This window comes from Acinonyx jubatus, chromosome A2 (assembly GCF_027475565.1).
Source record: "Acinonyx jubatus isolate Ajub_Pintada_27869175 chromosome A2, VMU_Ajub_asm_v1.0, whole genome shotgun sequence".
Taxonomy (NCBI): domain Eukaryota; kingdom Metazoa; phylum Chordata; class Mammalia; order Carnivora; family Felidae; genus Acinonyx; species Acinonyx jubatus.
Window position 1 is genome coordinate 60130360 of NC_069383.1, and position 19514 is coordinate 60149873.

General features: G+C 34.7%; 1 protein-coding gene across 8 annotated transcripts in view; it reads left to right on the forward strand.

The window, feature by feature from the left end:
* Nucleotides 1–19514, forward strand: part of AGMO (alkylglycerol monooxygenase) — a 383176-nt gene that overhangs the window by 290563 nt on the left and 73099 nt on the right. Inside the window, exon 14 of one of the 8 annotated variants that reach the window (XM_053218389.1) lies at nt 4459–13736. The exons of the other annotated variants lie outside the window; for them this stretch is intronic. Coding sequence (XP_053074364.1) covers nt 4459–4515 — 57 coding nt within the window. The 3' untranslated portion in view covers nt 4516–13736. Of the gene's footprint in view, nt 1–4458; nt 13737–19514 lie in introns of those variants that run through there. 8 annotated transcript variants of the gene reach the window in all.

Sequence of the window (19514 nt, forward strand, 5' to 3'; positions counted from 1 at the left end):
TGTAAACTTACTGTTCTGTTTCCTCACTTGTAAATGAGTTTAGTAGCTGTTACCTCACAGGACTCTGAGTAGTAACTGTAAATTGTTTACCAGTATGTCTGCAATATAGCTAAGAGAAAGTTGATGAAGGAGGGTTTTTTTTTAAGACTATCATTACAGGGGATCAGTGAGAAACATGACTTCATTGCTGTGGAAGAAGGCAGATTATAGAAGGGTTTTCTCTGTCCACCAAAAACTTGTTTTTATTTTAGCCATATAAGACATCATTCTTGTTCTGTTACCCAGCAAATATTCATATAGACATTTCGTGTACCTACTCTCTCCTTTGTCATCTTTCTGCATCTCTTACCTTCTATTTCAGGTCACTTATCTTCCGGTGAGTTCATTCTTTAGAATTTCCTTCACTGAATATTGGCTAGCAGTGGAATCTTCAAGTTTCTGTTTGTCTGAAACTATATTTATTTCACAACTTCATTTTTGAAAGATTGCCCACTACCCATCCCTTGTATAAAATTCTATGCTGGCAACTATTTTCTTTTAGCACACTGAAGATGTATCTGATTGTCCAGTGACTTCCATGACCATTCTTAAGAGGTCACTTCTCATCCCAACTGTCAATTCTTTGAAGGAAACCTGACTTTTATTCTTCCCCTGCTTTAGCAACTTTAAACATTTTCTTTTGTATGTAGTGTTTTATAGTTTAATATGCTGCATGTAGGCTTGGAATTTTTTTTTTATCGTTCTTAGGATTCATGTAGCTTTTTGAAGCTATGAAATATTGGTTTATATCAGTTCTAGAAAATCCTCAACATTTAACTTGTCAAATATTGCCTCAACGCAACACTCTTCCTTTCTTTTTGCAACTCGATCTTCCATGTCTTTTAAGTTCGCTCTGTTTTTAAATTTTTTCATCTTTTTTTTCTCCTTGTGCTGCACTTGGATAACATTTCCTTGACAGTTGGTAAATCCTTTCTCTACGATAATATAATCTGATATTAAAGCCATCCATTTAGTTAAAAGATTTGGTTATTGGGGCACCTGAGTGGCTCAGTCGATTAAGTGTCTGACTTTAGCTCATGTCATGATCTCATGGTTCATGGGTTCAAGCCCCACGTCAGGCTCTATGCTGACAGCTTAGAGCCTGGAGCCTGCTTCCAATTCTTGTCTCCCTCTCTGCCTCTCCCCTGCTTACTCTCTTACTCTTTTTCTTTCTCGAAAATAAATAAGCATTAAAAAATAATTTTAAATAAGATTTTGATTGTTGTATTTTTTTATTACCATAAGCTCTCTTTTCTTAATATATTGCTTTTTAGTTTCTTATTTCCTGTGAATATTTTAAATTTCTTTAAATATGGCAAAAGGAGTTATTTTAGAATATATGTCAGATAATTCCAACAGCTGTCTTTTGACATTCTACTGTTTGTGTATATTCTTACTCAGATGCTTTGTTTTCTTGTGAAGTTGATTACTTTTTGTTATATGTTGGTCACTGCCTTTAAAAAATTATATTTAATGATTCATTAAGGCCTAAAATGAGAGTGATTTTCTCCAGAGAGAATTTGTGTTTGCTTTAGCCAGGCAGCTGGATGTTCTACAAGACAAGCTATTTGGTCCACCTAAGATCTGTAAACTTGGCTGTACATCTGAGCAAGGGTTGGCTTGTGATTGCAACTTCTTGGGGACATTTTTCTCCCATCTCTGCTCAGGGCCTATGTAACTTTTTCTCTAGTAGCCTGATATTAGAAAGGTAGGTGGGATCATTAGGGGTTCCAGATTTGTGTGGGGAAGCTTTTCTGTTGACTGTCCACTTTGCATGGTTCCTGGGTTTTTATTAATCTTCCCCTTCAGGTGATGATGCCAAAAATTAAATTATGTTTGATGGAGCACAGATGTCCTCAGCCCAAAACTGGTTCTCACACTCCATGCATTCTTATTTTTGTTTGGATTTTTGGCTGTATGGTCCTCTTGTTAGCTCTTCAGTGCTTTCAAAAAAAAAATATATATATATATATATTATATATATAATACATATAAATTTATGCATTTATATATTAAAATACATTTATATAATTATATGTATATTATAAAAATATATATATATTTTTTTTGTTTTTAGTAGCAGGGTCTTTTAACCCTGTGTAGTAGGCAGAATAATAGCCCACTAAATATGTACATGTTCTAATTCCCAGAACTGTGAATGTGTTGTTACATGGCAAGGAGAAATTAAGGATGCAGATGGAGTTAAGGTTGCTAATTCACCTGCCTTCAGAAGGGGGAGATTACCCTGACTTGTCTGGGTGGGCCCACTGGAGTCACAGTATCGTTAGAAATGAGAGAGAGGGGCAGGAGAGTCAGAGTGAGGTGATGTGAGAAGCATGCAACTAGTTATTACTGGCTTTGAAGTTGGAAGAGGGCCTTGCGCCAAAGAATGTGGGCAGCCTCTAGAAGCTGGAAAAAGCACGGAAACGGATTCTCCCTCAGAGCCTCCAGAAAGGAAGGAAGCTCTGCCAACATATTTAATTTTGGAACGGCAAGGCTCATTTTAGACCTCTGACCTCCAGAGCTGTAAAATAAGTAATTTGTGTTATTTTAAGCCACTAGATTTGTGGTAATTTATAATGACAGCAATAGGATAATAATATACTGTATCCTATTAGAAATAGAAGCTCCCCATTGTTTTATAAAGAGCATAGTTAAATATTAAAGATCTGAAAAGAACAATGGTACGGTCCCCATTTTTGTGGTTACTTTACACTTAATATCATTTAAAACATAATGGTGAAATAATGTGCTACTAAGGAAAGTAAGGATATTTTTGTCTGATCCAATTGGTTTTAATATTAGTGATTGATGTACATTACCTTAAATCCTGATCAATTTGAAACTAAAAGATACAGTATTCCAAATGGTTACCAAATATGCTTATTTCTGGCAAAGTGATGAAAACTAAAATTTTAACTAGCTCGCTTCCTCCAAACTCACTGCTCAGAGTGAATGGAAATTTTTGCTACAAATATTTTCTTAACATGTTTAACAAATAAAAACCTAAATAACCACAACTTTGTTCATTTACTACATGTGAGTTTTTGTAAGAGTTTTACATTTATTTCAATAACATTACTGAATCAAATTATTCTTTAAATTAAAGCCAAACTTGATCTATTTCAAGTGTGCCAAGTTACTTAGCCTTGTTGCTATGCGTTTGCTCATGAAAGCCGCTAATCCTGTGAGGACTGGCACAGACCATGTGAGAAGCTAGGGAATCAGATCCCATAACAAACCATGATGAGCAAAGATTTCCTTCCAGACAGCATATGATGCATATTTTCCATCATAAAATGTATGTGAATGAATATAGATGTATAGAGTGTTAATTCGGAACCCTAAAAAGATGATATTAGAAGAATTTGACCAGATCCTGCAGCCAGTATACTTTCCATTGGATGACAATATTTATTAAATAGAATGATGATCATTGATTGATTGACTCTTAGGTGAGTCAGTTAGTCCTTCTTGGCTTTGTTCATATCATCTCTAAAATAATAAGGAATAAATATAATAATAACTAAGTTTTGTCATTCTCCAACATTTTAACTATTATAGAAAGAGTGTACACACACATACCTATACAAAAATAATATATTTATTATTTTATGTAAAATATATTAATAAATAAATACCTTCATCTAACATTCTGAAAATGTCTTTTAAAATAAAATTTAATAAAACGAAACCTGAGTTACATTGGCTAGATGAGATCTTATGTTGGAAGGAGAAGAGAAAAGGTATATCTCACTGTGGCTAGGGCAATGAACTTCAAAGTGGCTTTAGTTCCCTCTGACCCATAACATTTGTTTCATAACTCTTTTGATATAGTTGAAGATCATCACTGTTACAGAGAGATGTTAACAAAGTATAAAGTATTTCCCTTCTGCTGATCATCTTTTACTGGTACCTACTCAAAAATTTGGAGATGTCCTCCTATGGAAAAAATGTTGGCCCTATTCGTCTTGCCTGTCTGTAAAACAGCTCAGTGAGGATAATGATGATTCTTCATAACATGTGCCTGTAGTTGCAATTAATGTGTTCCCCCAAAGGATTTCTAGCAAGACTTGTCTTTCCATAATATACCATGTCTCTTTTATACTGAGCATTTGATAAATAACTGCTCAAAGGGGCTATTACTGATGGACTGTTATTGCTTGATATGGCTGTTGCAGCTAGTGATTTTAGCCCAATCTCTGAGCTAACGGAATGCATGCTAAAGCTGTTTAACATTAAGAAGTTGTAAACTTTTAAGTTGTGAATCTTAGCTGGATGACTCTGTTTGACCAACCTCAAATCAGTGCTTTTGAAATCAAGCTTAAACTGGATTGAATATCAATTTTACTATACACAGACTAAAGAACATTGGAACAATTACTTGAATATTGTGAAACTTTGTTTCTTTATCCACAGAATGAAGAAAACATTGCCTGCTTCCATGAGTTATGTGAAATCCTTTGTAAATGCTAAAGCTTATCGTATTAGTTGTTATAGTCTCATTATATGTGATATATTAGTATGAATATCAGTCAATACAGGAATGTCAAAGAACTTTGCTTAGCAGAGAAGTATTGTCTGTTTTTATTATTGAGCGTTTTGACTTGTAATTCAGAAAGCTCTAATAGAAATTAAAGACATAAGCTTTGTCCCTAAGAAGCTCTCAGTAAATTGATACATGCCAGTGAGGAAACAGTTGCTGTGCATAGTGAAAGACTCTGTGAACTGGGTAAGTATTAAGTGGCTGCTGTAGGAATATAGAAGGGATATCGAACCCTCTCTGGTAGTTCAAATGAGGTAAACGTGATCACAGACTTAAAGAAAAATGAGAGTAAATTAAGCAGAAGAGGGGGAAGAATACATTTTTAAGGGGGGTTGGGACATGTGCAAGGTTAAGGCAAATTTTCTGTGCTTGAGGAGTAACAAATGGCTTGGAGTGATGGGTGCATGCATGAAGAATGGGAGAGATATGATTAGTAAGGCACATATAGGCAGAAGAAGCAGAATTTACCCTGCTCTCTAGATAGGAGAAGAAGTGAAATTCTTTAGAGAAGTAAGATGAATAGAGTTCTTTGCGAAGATTTTTCTCACAGCTTGTGGGTGATGGATGGAGAGCTGCAGGGAGGCACTGAGAAAGGGGGCCAGAAAAACTGGAAGCACAGAACATAGTGGGGAAATTTTTACGTATTTAGAAAGTAAGGCTCGAATTAAGTTAGACTGAAGCATTAGGCATGTGTGGGATTGACTAGAGAGAGATTTTAGAGATAATCTCTATTAGCTTGTTTACTGATTGGTCAGAGGTAGGGGTGAAGGAAAGACGAATATTGCATAGTCTCCTAAATTTCTGGGTTGATGACCTCCTACTCTCGTTGAACGTGGCAGCTGGGAAAGGACAGAGATTTGAAGGGCCAGATACTGAGTTTATTTGTTGGTATGTTTATGTGACATGCCTGAATCTCAGCTGCAAATCTGAAATTCAGGAAAACTGGTCAGGCCTGGAAGTATAGATTTGAGTGTCAGTTTGAAGGTGGTCAGAAAACCCATCTGCATAGAAGCAATTGCCTTGTAAAATTTTTCATTGTTCTTCATTTTGATGCAATTACATGATTAGGTAATTTTAATGTCTACTTTCTGTAGGCTTCATAAGAAATAGAGTCTAGTATACATTAGTGATATATTTCAAAACATCCACATTAGTTTTAAAACAAGTAAATTAAAGAGTCATGTTGTGTTATATTGTACATTGATCTGTCCATCTAAGAAAAAAGTTCTATATCAGCCACTGCCATTATCATTTTTAAGGTAATTATTTTTAATTATACTTACAAGTAAATGTGTATGCCTGTTTTAACTTTTGCCCATGTGATCAAATGGATGATTCAAAGTTTTTCCAAATAAATGGCTTTGGCTTGAAGACAAGGTATGTCAAACAAGAATTCAAACATTTTAGGGTCCCAAAGCAATCCATCATAATTAAATATAAATTATAGCTTTATCTTTCACAAGATAATTAGAGCTAGGTGACTAGACTGGACATTAAGGTAGTATAATATATGAATTTCATTATCATCGCTAGATTTGTCTTATTAGTGAGGGAAGGATTGTACAGTTACACATCAAAAATAATTTTTTCCTTTTGGAATCACTTCATCATTGTTTCTTGTTTGAATATTTTTTTTAAAAATTTTAATGTTTATTTCTTTGAGAGAGAGGGTGTGAGCAGGGGGAGGGCAGAGAAGTGGGGGCAGGGGAGGGAAGAGAGGAAGTATCCCAAGCAGGCTTCACACAGAGCAGAGCCTGTTGCAAGGCTTGAACTTAAGAAGTATGAGATCATGACCTGAGCTGAAATCAAGAGTCAGACAGTTAACCGACTGAGCATTGGTTGAAATAGTCCAAATGGTGGACTGTTTTATATAAAAAAGGATTTCATTACCTTTGTTATGATGATTATAACTTATTTTAATAATAATTATACACCAAAGTGATTTGTCTTATTAGTGACGGAAGAATTGTACACTTAAACATCAAAAATTATTTTTTCCTGGGGTGCCTGGGTGACTCAGTCAGTTAAACATTCTACTCTTGATTTCTGCTCAGGTCATGATCTCATGGTTTGTGAGTTAGAGCCTCGCATGGGGCTCTGCAAAGACAGGTCATGATCTCGGGGTTGTTGTCTCAAGCTCTGCATAGGGCTCTGTGCTGACAGTGTACAGCCTGCTTGGGGTTCTCTTTCTCCCTCCCTCTCTGCCCCTCCCCACTTCTGTGCATGTGACTCTTTCTCTCTCAAAATAAATAAACTTTAAAATAATAATAGTAATAATAATAATAATAATATTTATACACCAGATGTGTAAGTTAAGTTTCTCCACTAGACCTTTCCATTGTGACACTCTTAGCATAATAAAGTAGAATTTCAGTTTTGAAGACATATTGTTCAGCCTAGAAGAATTAATAGAATCTAAAATAATAGGTGAAAGTTTAAATTGTACTAATTCTAAATATTAAAATCTAACCATGTGAAACATTAACAATCCTTAACAGTGTCATAAATTATTTTAACTTTTTAGCAAGGTGACAAAGATTGCTATATTTTGTAAAGCTTTTTTTTACACAGTCATATTCTGTTAAAAGTAAATTCGGGCTCCAGGCCAAGGAGAACTTTGGAGAACTTTTAAGTTTGAGAGACCGTCTCACAGCTGGAAAGCACCCCAAAGTGGATTGATCACAGAAGAATATGTTTTCCATTATCCAGACCTCTACCAAACTGTTTCTTGTAGCTTGAAAATAATAAAGATTTTGTAGGCCCCAAGAGGTCTTTTTTGATCCATGAATGAAGTTACCCTGGATTCATATAACTAAAATCTGACTTCCTTTCAACCATTGAAATTCAAAACCCTTCCATTTATTAGAATGGAATAAGAAAAGTCTTCCAAAATGTCAAAACTTAGTATTCTAATGAAGTCAATGTCAGTGCCTATCAAAAGTTTTTATTCCATTTAAGGTGAGTACAATATGATGTGAAAGGAAATGTAAAATGAGTCATGGAAGTAGGTTAATTAAAACAGAATATTAGAGGATGAATTCAGGTAGCCTTTAAATTATTTTTAACATTTTTAAAAATCAAAGTTATACTTTTTTTTCCTCTTAGTTATCACAAAATTATTTTATTCATATTTCAATGTTTGGAATTTATGAATTTCCAGAAAAATAAGATATTTGGGTTTTTGTTACTTTAAATTTCTTGTTACCCAGAATTTTGAGACAAGAAAAAATCTTTCAAAAGTGGTTCTTCTGACCCATCCGTGAACTTATAATGCCATTTTATCCATGATATATTGTACATTTGTAGTACCTTTTTATAGACGAAACGAAGCATGATTCATAGAATGTTCTATGTGACTTATCTAGACCCAGTCTCCATTTTACAGTAAGCAGTGGAAGAGGTCATTTGTTGTGTATAAATGTGGTACCCTAGTAACTTAGCAGTATATCTAAAATAAAATCCAAGTCATCATTTCAATTCTAGATCACATATATCCAGATCATATACACAGGAATGAAATTTTGAGGCAGTTTTTCTCAGAATAAAATTGGGAATTGCTCTTAAGAATCAGTTACCATCAGAGTCAACGGAAATAACTACAAAATCACAAGGTTTGAGAAGTGGCGCAATCACCCATCTTGCCAGGTGAAAGAAATTGATGCAACATGTTGAACTTTGATCATTCATGTTTCACTAGCGAACCTAAACGCACAGAGAATACTTTACTTAAATTGCTTACAAGAAATGCCAACCCTCATCTCTCCTTATCAAAGAGATGAAGATATGGGAGAATAAAAAAAACCCTGCAGATTATCCTTAAATCTTATTTTAGACAATATATATTTTTTTACTTCCTGTCCTATCAAACTATTGTTTTTACCCAGATTTCTTAACAGAATTGCCTTCTCCCTGCCCCTGTCTGCCCTCTTGTGGAGAGCAGCAGCAGGATACAAAGTAAGGAGAAAGACACATGGCAGAATATTCATGGTGAGATGATAAGTACTTAAGATAGGTGTTACCACATGTCACTAGATGATAATGTCTGGTGAGATTCTACATATTTCAAAATAATGCCCTATTTTTAATATTGCATTTATTTTTAACTACTGAATCTCAGTTGGCTCACTCTGCTCTAAGATTGCAAGAGGGAATCCCAGAGGAAAGGAAAAGCAAGAGGAAATTGTTATCCAATGTACTTTCCAGGGTTTAACAAAACCATTGGCCAGAGTTGATTTTCTTATTAAATGTTGGTGCTTTGTGTAAGTGAAAGAGTAACAATACCTCATGTTTTCATCAGAATATTTGTGAGGGGAGGAGGAGAGGGAGAGGGGAATTGGAGAAGACCTATCATTTCCCAGATCTGTTTAAATAACTTGATTAATAGCTTCATCTCAGTTTATGCAGGCTGCATCCTAAACCATAAAAGTTTCTGTTTCTTTGGGTTTATTGGACTATTAAAAAATCACAGCCCAGTAAAGGTTCAGTCAGGGACTTTTGAAAAAGATAAACAGAACCTTTGACTCATAACTAATAACTGAATAAATAAGATTTTTATTATAAAATCACTGGGAAAAAACCCAAATCCTTCCATTGTAAAATCTCCCCTATATTTCCATAATAAAACTGATGTGACAAACCATTCAATGATAATGTAATTAAGAACTCAAAATTGTTCAGTTTTCCTTATACCCAAAGATGTGAGACTGTACCCAGTATTTCTGTCCTGGTTTGGCCTTGTGCCTCAGTTCCACTCTTCCCTCCACAGCTGTTTGCTGGGTGTATTCCTCCTTAAGTAACAGGGCTCCATGGAGAAGACCCCAAGGGGACTGAGGGAATGAATTACTGGAGAAAAGAAAGGGATGAAAGAGACTTTAAAAGATGAAACAAATGTTAGGAGTTTATGTAGGTCAAGACATTTAAATTTCCTTTTATTTATATTGTAATGTGGGGATTTTCAGCTGCTTTGAGCAGAGAGCCCACTTATTTTATAGAACAAAAAAATTCTGAGGATACTGCCAAGCACTGGATAAGGGTGTTGACTTGGTCTGATTATCTGTAAAAGGACTGATGGTTGAACTGACATAAATTTATGTATTGGACTTGAGACCCCAGGAGTTCATGGAAAATGATGTTAGATATTTTGAGCTATTAGAGACATGCGTACAGGACTGTTCTCCTGCAGGTAAATAGCATCATTTTAATGATAAGTAGAAGAGATGAAAAGAAACATATTTGATCCCCATATTTAAATGACAGCAAAAAGCCATATGTGTGTGTGTGTGTGTTTGTGTGTATATGTGCATCTATACGTTTATAGAAGTATAGATCCACATGTATTTTTATCTTTCTCTTCTACCTAACATTCTTAAAAGACAGGGCCAACTTAATATTCCGTTTTTTCCATAGCCTGCATCAAGTTCCTCACGCTCCACGTCTTTCTCCTGCCTTTCAGCACCTTCATATCCCTCACATTCTTTTATGGCAGAGCACAACTCTCTCACTTTTTCTAACAAGAAACACACATTGCAGTTAAACAGCCGAGGTCATCCCCATGCTCGCGTCACAGGTCAAGCAAGATCACTTACATTTTTTAGGGGGTCACTTCTTCTCACTGGGTGGGATGTGACCTTTTTTCTTTTCATAGAAAAGAAACCACCCCAGATGTTCACCACCCCTTCTCCTTTTTTTCCATTCTCTTCTTCGTTTGTTGCCAAACACACATACTTAGATGTCAGTCCTTTTGCTAGTTATCTTCCACTATGTTAGCAAAAGGTTGATCTTTACTTTAGTCTGGTGTATTGCAAATAAAAAGGGAACAAACAAAGGAAAGATTCAACTGGTATTTAGAATCAACTTTAGGCCACAGGTGCTCATTTTTCAACTTGAATATATAATTCTGAAAACTCCTTGGTATTTTCAGTGTATTCTAAAGTCATTATTAAGATTATTCTGTCTGCATCTGTGTAAGCATCTCAATGTCATGTGGGCTGCATTTTTCTTGCGACCATCTGCATTTTTGTTGTCTTTTAAGGAGAAGCTCTAAGAAAGTGTTCACTTTCGTTCTTCTTGTGCGTATTGATCCTCCTGTTTCTTCATTGACTATCCCAGATTACTTCTATCTTTTGAGGTCCTTCACATTTTCTCACCTAATAAAACCAAGTTTGCAGGGGTTTTGAACTGATTAAAAATATATAGATAATTCTCCTCTTTTCATCTTTTCTACGAGTAGTCAAGGACTGGCGTCTACAGAAATGATTATTACTATCGGTAATAATTTTATGGCTTGAACCCTGCCTTCTTTATAAAGCTCAACCCTTGTTGATTGATTTGTTTGGCCTGTATTAATTGAAAACATAATACATGCCTGGTACTGCTCCAGATATTGTAGGTACAGCAGTGAACCAAAAAAACAAAAAAACAAAAAAAAACAAAAAAAAAAACCCAAAAAACAAAAAACCAAAAAACAAAAACAAAAAAGACTCTCTTCATGGAGCTTACAGTCTAGTGAAAATAGACCTTATAATTGAAAACAGCCAATATATTGCAAAATAAATACTTGCTCTGAAACCACTACTGAACTGAAAGCCCTATGCCAGTCAGACTGGTTTATATATTCTTTACTCTTATTTCCAGTGATTTTAATTTTTAAATAACTTTTACATTTTCCATCTCTTTTACATTCCTGAGTTTATTTTTATTAAGTTCTGGAGTTGGAACAAAATAATACATTTTAAAATAAGGAAATCTGGCAAAAATACCCCACACCTTTTGTCGCCATACCAATTTTACTAGGGAACATTAATACTCTATAAAAAAATCCATAACCAACATGATTTTTTTTTAAAAGTCCACTGTCTAATTTTTTGGCCAGAAGAATAATTCTGTAAATTAAAATCACATTTCTCTTGAGATGAAACATTTCTTTCCAAGGGAAGTTTGTTCATTTCAAAGGTGAAAAATATTTATGAAGACCAAACTAACAGCTTATCTTAAGGAAGAATTCTAAAATTTTACCCTTAAAAAATCTAATTATAAATACCAATTAATTAAATTGAAAGGATCAGTTATTAACACTATAATTATGATTTTTTAAACTTAAATGATAGAAAAAAAATCATAGCAAACATGTTTGTGCCCAAAAGAATTTTATCACATCTCATTATGAGACATCTGCATAATATTTTTAAATAAATAAAATATTACCAAAATACTTGAGGATCTCTCTCTCTACACTCTTCCCTAATACCATTTTCCTTCTTTCAGCCCCAGAAGAAACTTCCACTGCAAATTCAGTAAGAACTATATCTGGCTTTCCCAAGCCCTAGGCACTTTTGTCTTCTTGATCCCCTCTCTCCATATTAAATATCTTAAAAACTTACATTTTACAGCTGTATTAGTTGAAGAATGAATATCACCCAAGGATTCATTGTTATACATTAAGTGTTATTATATTCACTCTTTTTCTGTTTTTAAAAGAAATAAAAATGAAAATGTTTCTATGGGCCCTTAAAATTATTGTGGGTTCTCAGCATTGTGGCCTTTATACCTGATGCACAAATCAGCCCTGATTTCAACATGTATCATCCTTTGGTTTTGCTTATGTATTCATCTATTAAGATTAATTCTTAAATTGCCACTTGTATGGTTTTTAGATCATGTTGTGAGAACTAGCAGCATGTCCTCAGTTGTCACGCTCTGGCATTTAATAAAACTGTATCTGCCTTTATTTTGGAGATATTTTCCATATCTGCATTTAGATTACTATCAATGGCACTTTTAATTTCACCCACTAACACATACAGTTATAAGACAATATACATATGGGAAAGGTTTTTTATTAAATGTACAGTTGTTTCTTAGAATATAAGAAGTTGTTTTCCTTTGTTCTTCAGCTGCAAATTCCTGTGTGTGTGTGTGTGTGTGTGTGTGTGTGTGTGTGTGTGTTTAAAACAGAGAAGAGACATAGAGAAGAGATTCCACCGACTCTGTAATATAACTTGTAATATACAGCAAACTTACACTTAAACATTGGTGTGTTTAGAGATTAAACCCTGGAAAAAAATGTGCATTTTGCCATGGAGAGCTGCTGTTTGGCTTCAGAGTTTAGTGCCATAATTTGTGTCATTTTTTTTGGACAAGCAGTACTACAGAATGTCATCCACACCTTCATGATTTGCTAATTTCCTCCAGGAGTTTTGCTCTTTCTCATGCCAGTTGGTGGTAGAAAAATAGCTTCTTCCATTCATCAGATGAGGTAATGTTCTGTTACTGGTCACATTTGAATGTACTATGAGTGTTGTATTTAAATGATATCAGTGAGAAGAAAATAGATTTTCTTTCAAAGGTTATTTCTGTACTTTCACTCATTAAGAATTTTAGAATAATTATACTGACCTATTTTCTTGAAGATTTTTAAGTTTTCTTCAGCTTAATTAATTAATGGATGAACAATGGCTATACTGAAAAAAAAAGCTACTGTTTTGAGTCACTCAAGATGGCAATACCACTATGATAAATTAATCCTGACATGTAGCTGCTATGCCTGAGAATATAATGTTCAACATGTTCAAATCTGGTTAAGCTATTGAACGATGGTTCCAGGCTCTGCTCCGTGTTACCCAGTAAAAGACACTCACCACTTTTGCTATGATGGACTCTATTCTAGTGGACCTATTTGCTAGCATCTGAACATACCTAGCATTTCATCACTTTGATTTTCTTTTTTCCTCTCTAACATTTCTACCTTTACCTCTATGATCTATGTTTACATGTTAACTACCTTTCTAAGTGTCAACTCAAATGCTACAAAGTCCTTCAAATCTTCCTCATTTCCAACTGTATTATCTCCATCTGTATTAACCTCCATTTCTCCCACAATCAAAGTATGTGTTGTCTTCTGAAGTCCCCTGTCTTTGTGAGTGTGTACTAGACGGTAGTCACAGCATTCTTCACCATGTTATGCTTTGTCCATATCTCTTTTACATGCTTTTATCTGCTGAGTATGGGCAAAGGATATGTTGAATATATTCTTGTAATCTATAAAACTCTGAATATGGCTTTAGCTCTTTGCAAATGCTTAAATTAAAAACAGATATCAGCCTGTACTAGTCCTAGATTCGGTGTTGAGATACACAGTTGAATAATACACTGTTTCCTCCCTCATGAAGTTCACAGTCTACTTAAGGACACCAAGAAAAAATAAATTATGGCAAAGCACTTTTGTCAGTGTCCTTGTAGAGGTATGAACAGGGAGCACAGAATAGAGAGAAAGGAAATTATATACTTCGGACAATAGACTTTACTTTTATCAAAACAATACTGTTTATATCATATTATTATGATAACTAAGATCAGTACAGTTAAGTTGCTCAATTATAAATAAGTTTTAAATGGTAGGGACAGGCTTTAAATTTTCAGACATAACTAATTAATTTTTTTTAAAGAACAAAAAAAAAAAACACGAGAAGAACCTAACAGTTTGGGGTGATGGTGAGAAAGTGGCTAGAGATCAAGTCCAAAAGGAGGTAACATTTGAACTGAGCCTTGAAAGATGAGTAGAAATAGCAAAGTAGGGAGGCCTGGAGGACAGTGACAAGAGCAGACAAGAGGTGTGAAATATCATGGGGAGTGAGGGGAAATGAAAATAGTCCAGTGTGAGTGAAATAGTGATGAAGTAAGAAGTGGAGAAGACTAAAATCGGGGGACCTTTAGTACCAAGGTATTTGTATTTCAACCCAGTAATGATGAATAATTTTAAGCAGAAGAATAAAATGGTTGGTGTTGCTCTAGTAGATCGCAGTACAACAATTAAGAGGCTATAGCTTAAAATGAATGAGCGGCAATGATGACAGAAAAACATAAAAGATATGAAGTTACTAGAAGGTAGAATTGATCAGACACATTGACTGACTGTTATGGAGACAAATCATTGGAGGAGGAACAATCCTATTTAGTGGTCTGGATGGTAAAATTTAAAAAGTATGTGTTGAGCTAATAAATATTCTTAATCCATTTTATATCACATTAACAAACCTATAAAGATAATTTATTATATTATTGTCTGCCAGCAAAATGCTTAGCATACCTACCTAGTTAATGTGTTTCTTAACTGTAAATATATATTCCTGAAAATCTCAGAGAATATGAATCTTCGTGGCTCCCTTTAGGAATTTGCTCAAATATTTCATCCCAAAAAGTACTCGGATCTTTTGTGAACTTATCTTGAGTTAAAGTACTGCCTTTAGAAACAAGACATGTTAAAAAACAAACACATTACCTTTTGACATTGAATTCAGCATCCTCCCCAAGAATAAATATTTACCAATTTATAAGAGCTTTCCTGGTTATTTGGATCCGATGTTAGTTCACTATCTTTATACAAAGCTCATTCACTCATGTTTGCCTACTTTCCTGTCAATTTGTTAAATGCATGTAATTCTCTCTTCATACTTGATGATGATTTCATGGAAATATTCTTGGAACTCAATACTTCCATAATTGTCTGGAGATATTTTACATCCTCACATGATAATGATCAATGTTGCCTGGGGAGGGGAATATACTAGTTAGATATTTTTCTTTTGCTCATTTGTATGTCTTATTCTCAACTCCTCAGCCAAATGCAGCACTAACTTGTCTATAATTTACTCTGTAGTAAATCAAGAGACAGGTGAACCTTTTCTTTCAAAATCTGCATGTTTTGGCAAGCTTTCATGAGTCATTAGATACTGAAAATTTACCACATTATATGATTACAACTCCATTTCTCTTAAGATATTTGACTTGAAAAAAGTCCATCTAAAACTGTATTCCATAATGCCAATAACTACAATAGTAAAATGTAGCACCACCTGGGATTTATATACTCTCATCTTTTGCAAGTATTTTCCATTTTCACTGCTCTACATTCTTTACAGTACTACGTCAGTGAGCTTGGTCTTTGATGGTATATTCCAGGGATTTCATGCCTATTTTATCTTTAACACTGGAACTGGAAATGTTCATAAAGGCTCATTGGTGATAGCTTAAACTGGGATTAAATTGTGTATTTATTGAGCAAGTACTTTCCTCTGTTGACTGATATTGTGTGTGTGTGTGTGTGTGTGTGTGTGTGTGTGCGCGCGCGTGCGCGCGCACGCGCCCGACGTCATGGCTGAGTGATGTGAAAAATAAAGACACGGATACCTATGATACAAGGTAGTCTGTAAACCCAGTGCTGTACTCAAGTTCAAAATGCAGTTAAGATACAGGAAAGCAAGAGGTTTATTGTGTCAAGGGGATCTTAGAAAGACTAAGGTAATGTGGAAAAATGGAAGACAAAACCACAAAACACGATTTTTGGCTTCTTTTAAGCCCAAGGACAAATGGCATCTTTAGCTAACTTTGTAGTTGTGCTGCTGTGGCAAGTTATTTGGTTTTTCTTAACTCCAGTTTCCTAATTTGGAAAAGAGAAATAAAAATGCCCACTCTGTGCTTTGGGGTGTAGATGACTATTAGAGAATTAATATTTGTAAAAAAGCTTCACCAGTCATCTCCCAATTATGTTCTTTTATAATATGTTTTTACTGTTGTTATTACTATACTTATTATCACTATTTATTTTGTTTTGTTTTATTTTATTTTATTTTATTTTATTTTATTTTATTTTGTTTATTCCAGTATAGTTAACATACAGTGTTATATTAGTTTCAAGTGTACAATATAATGATTCAGCACTTCTATATAACACTCAATGCCCATCACAAGTATACTCTTTAATCCCCATCACCTATTTCACCCATTCTGCCCCCCCACCTCCCCTCTGGTAATCATCAGTTTGTTCTCTATAGTTAAGAGACTTTTTCTTTTTTATCCCCCTTTGCTCATTTGTTTTATTTCTTAAATTCCACATATGAGTGAAATCATATGGTATTTGTCTTTCTCTGACTACATTTCACTTAGCATCATGCTTTCTAGCTCCATCCATTTCACCATGTCATTGCAAATAGCAAGGTTTCATTCTTTATATATATATGATATGTATATATATCATATATATATAACGTATATGTAATATCACACAGACACACACACATATGATATTTATGTCTTATTTATCGATGAACATGGGCTGCTTCCACAATTTGGCTATTTTAAATAATGTTGCAATAAACACAGGGGTGCACGTATGCCTTTGAATTAGTGTTTTTGTACTTTGGGGGTATATACCTACTAGTGTGATTACTGGATCATAGGGTAGTTCTATTTTTAACTTTGGAGACACCTCCAAACTGTTTTCCACAGTAGCTGAACCAGTTTAATTCCCACCAAGTAGTGCACTAGGGTTCCTTTTTCTCCACATCCTCACCAACACTTGTTTCTTGTGTTTTTTATTTTAGCCATTTTGACATGTGTGAAGTGATATGTCATTCCTTTTTTTAAATTTATTTTTTAATTAATTAATTTTTAAATTTACATCCAAGTTAGTTAGCATATAGTAACAATCATTTCGGGAGTAGATTCCTTATTCCCCTTACCCATTTAGCCCATTCCCCCTCGTACAACCCCTCAAGCAATCCTTTGTTTGTTCTCCATATTTAAGAGTCTCTTATGTTTTGTTCCCCTTCCTGTTTTTATCTTATTTTTGCTTCCCTTCCCTTATGTTCATCTGTTTTGTATCTTAAATTCAAGTGAACTTGAGTGAAGTCACATTATACTTGTCATTCTCTGACTGACTAATTTCGCTTAGCATAATACCCTCTCATTCCATCCACGTAGTTGCAAACGGTAAGATTTCATTCTTTTTGTTTGCCAAGTAATACTCCATTGTGTGTGTGTGTGTGTGTGTGTGTGTGTGTGTGTGTGTGTGTGTGTGTACATTTTCTTTATCCATTCATCTTCTTTATCCATTCATCCATTGATGGACATTTGGGCCCTTTCCATATTTTCTCTATTGTTGATAGTGCTGCTATAAACATTGGGGTGCATGTGCCCCTTTGAAACAGCACACCTGTATCCCCTGGATAAATACCTAGTAGTGCAATTGCTGGGTCGTAGGGTAGTTCTATTTTTAGTTTTTTGAGGAACCTCCATACTGTTTTCCAGAGTGGCTGCACCAGCTTGCATTCCCACCAGCAATGCAAAAGAGATCCTCTTTCTCCACATCCTCGCCACCATCTGTTGTTGCCTGAGTTGTTCATGTTAGCCATTCTGACAGATGTGAGGTGATATCTCATTGTGGTTTTGATTTGTATTTCCCTGATGATGAGTGATGTTGAGCATTTTTTCATGTGTCTGTCAGGCATCTGGATGTCTTCTTTGGAGAAGTGTCTATTCATGTCTTTTGCCCATTTCTTCACTGAATTATTTGTTTTTTGGGTGTTGAGTTTGATAAGTTCTGTATTGATTTTAAATACTAACCCTTTATCTGGCATGCCATTTGCAAATGTCTTCTCCCATTCCATCAGTTGCCTTTAAGTTTTGCTGATTGTTTCCTTCACTGTGAAGAAGCTTTTTATTTTGATGAGGTCTCAATAGTTCATTTTTGCTTTGCTTTCCCTTGCCTCCAGAGACTTGTTGAGTAAAAACTTGCTGTGGCCAAGGTCAAAGAGGTTTTTGCCTGCTTTCTCCTTAAGGATTTTGATGACTTCCTGTCTTACATTTAGGCCTTTCATCCATTTTGAGTTTATTTTTGTGTATGGTGTAAGAAAATGGTCCAGGTTCATTTTTCTGCATGTCGCTGTCCAGTTTTCCCAGCACCATTTGCTGAAGAGGCTGTCTTTATTCCATTGTCATTGTATTTTTGATTTGTATTTTCCTGATGATGAGTGATGCTGAGAACCTTTTCATGTGTCTGTTGGCTGTGTGAACGCCTATTTTGGAGAAATGTCTGTTCATTTTTTCTGCCCATTTTTATTTCGATTATTTTTTTCTTGGGTGTTGAGTTGTATCAGCTCTTTATATATTTTGGATACTAACCCTTTATCAGATGTGTCATTTCCAAAAATCTCCCATTCTGTAGGTTGTTCTTTAGTTTTGTTATTTCCTTCACATGAAGAAGCTTTTATTTTGAGGTAGTTCCAATAGTTTGTTTTCGTTTTTATTTCCCTCATCCCAGGAGACATCTCTAGAAAAATGTTGCTATGGCCGATGTCAGAGACATTACTACCTGATCTCTTTTCTCAGATTTTTATGACTTCAGGTATCGTGTTTAGGTCTTTAATCCATTTTGAGTCTAGTTCTGTGTATGGTGTAAGACAGTGGTCCAGTTTCATTTTTTGCATGTAACTGTCCAGTTTTCCCAATGTCATTTGTTTAAAAGACTGTCTTTCCCTTTGGATATTCTTTCCTGCTTTGTCAATAATCAATTGACCATATAATTTTGGGTTTATTTCTGGGTTTTCTGTTCTGTTTCATTGATCTATTTGTCTGTTTTTGTGCCAGTACCATTCTGTTTTGATTACTACAGCTTTGCACTGTAAACTGTGGAATTGTGATACCTCCAGCTTTGCTTTTCTTTTTCAAAATTGCTTCAGCTATTTTGACTCTTCTGTGGTTCCATATAAATTTTTGGGTTATTTTTTTGGTTCTGTGAAAATGCTGTTGATATTTTGATAAAGGTCGCATTAAATCTGTAGATTGCTGTGGCTAATACAGATATTTTAACAGTATTTGTTCTTCTAATCCATGAGCATGGACTGTCTTTCCATTTCTTTACGTTGTCTTCAATTTCTTCATCAGTATTTTTTATAGTTTTAAGTATATAGGTCTTTTACTTCTTAAGTTTGTTCCTAGGTATGTCATTACCTTTGGTGCAATTGAAAATGAGATTGTTTTCTTAATTTCTTCTTATTACCCATTTTAGTAGTAAATAAAGAGGACTTAAGCCATGACCTCAATAAAACATGAAGAAGATTTTAGCATGGAGATGAAAAAGGGAAAGCTGTTTCAG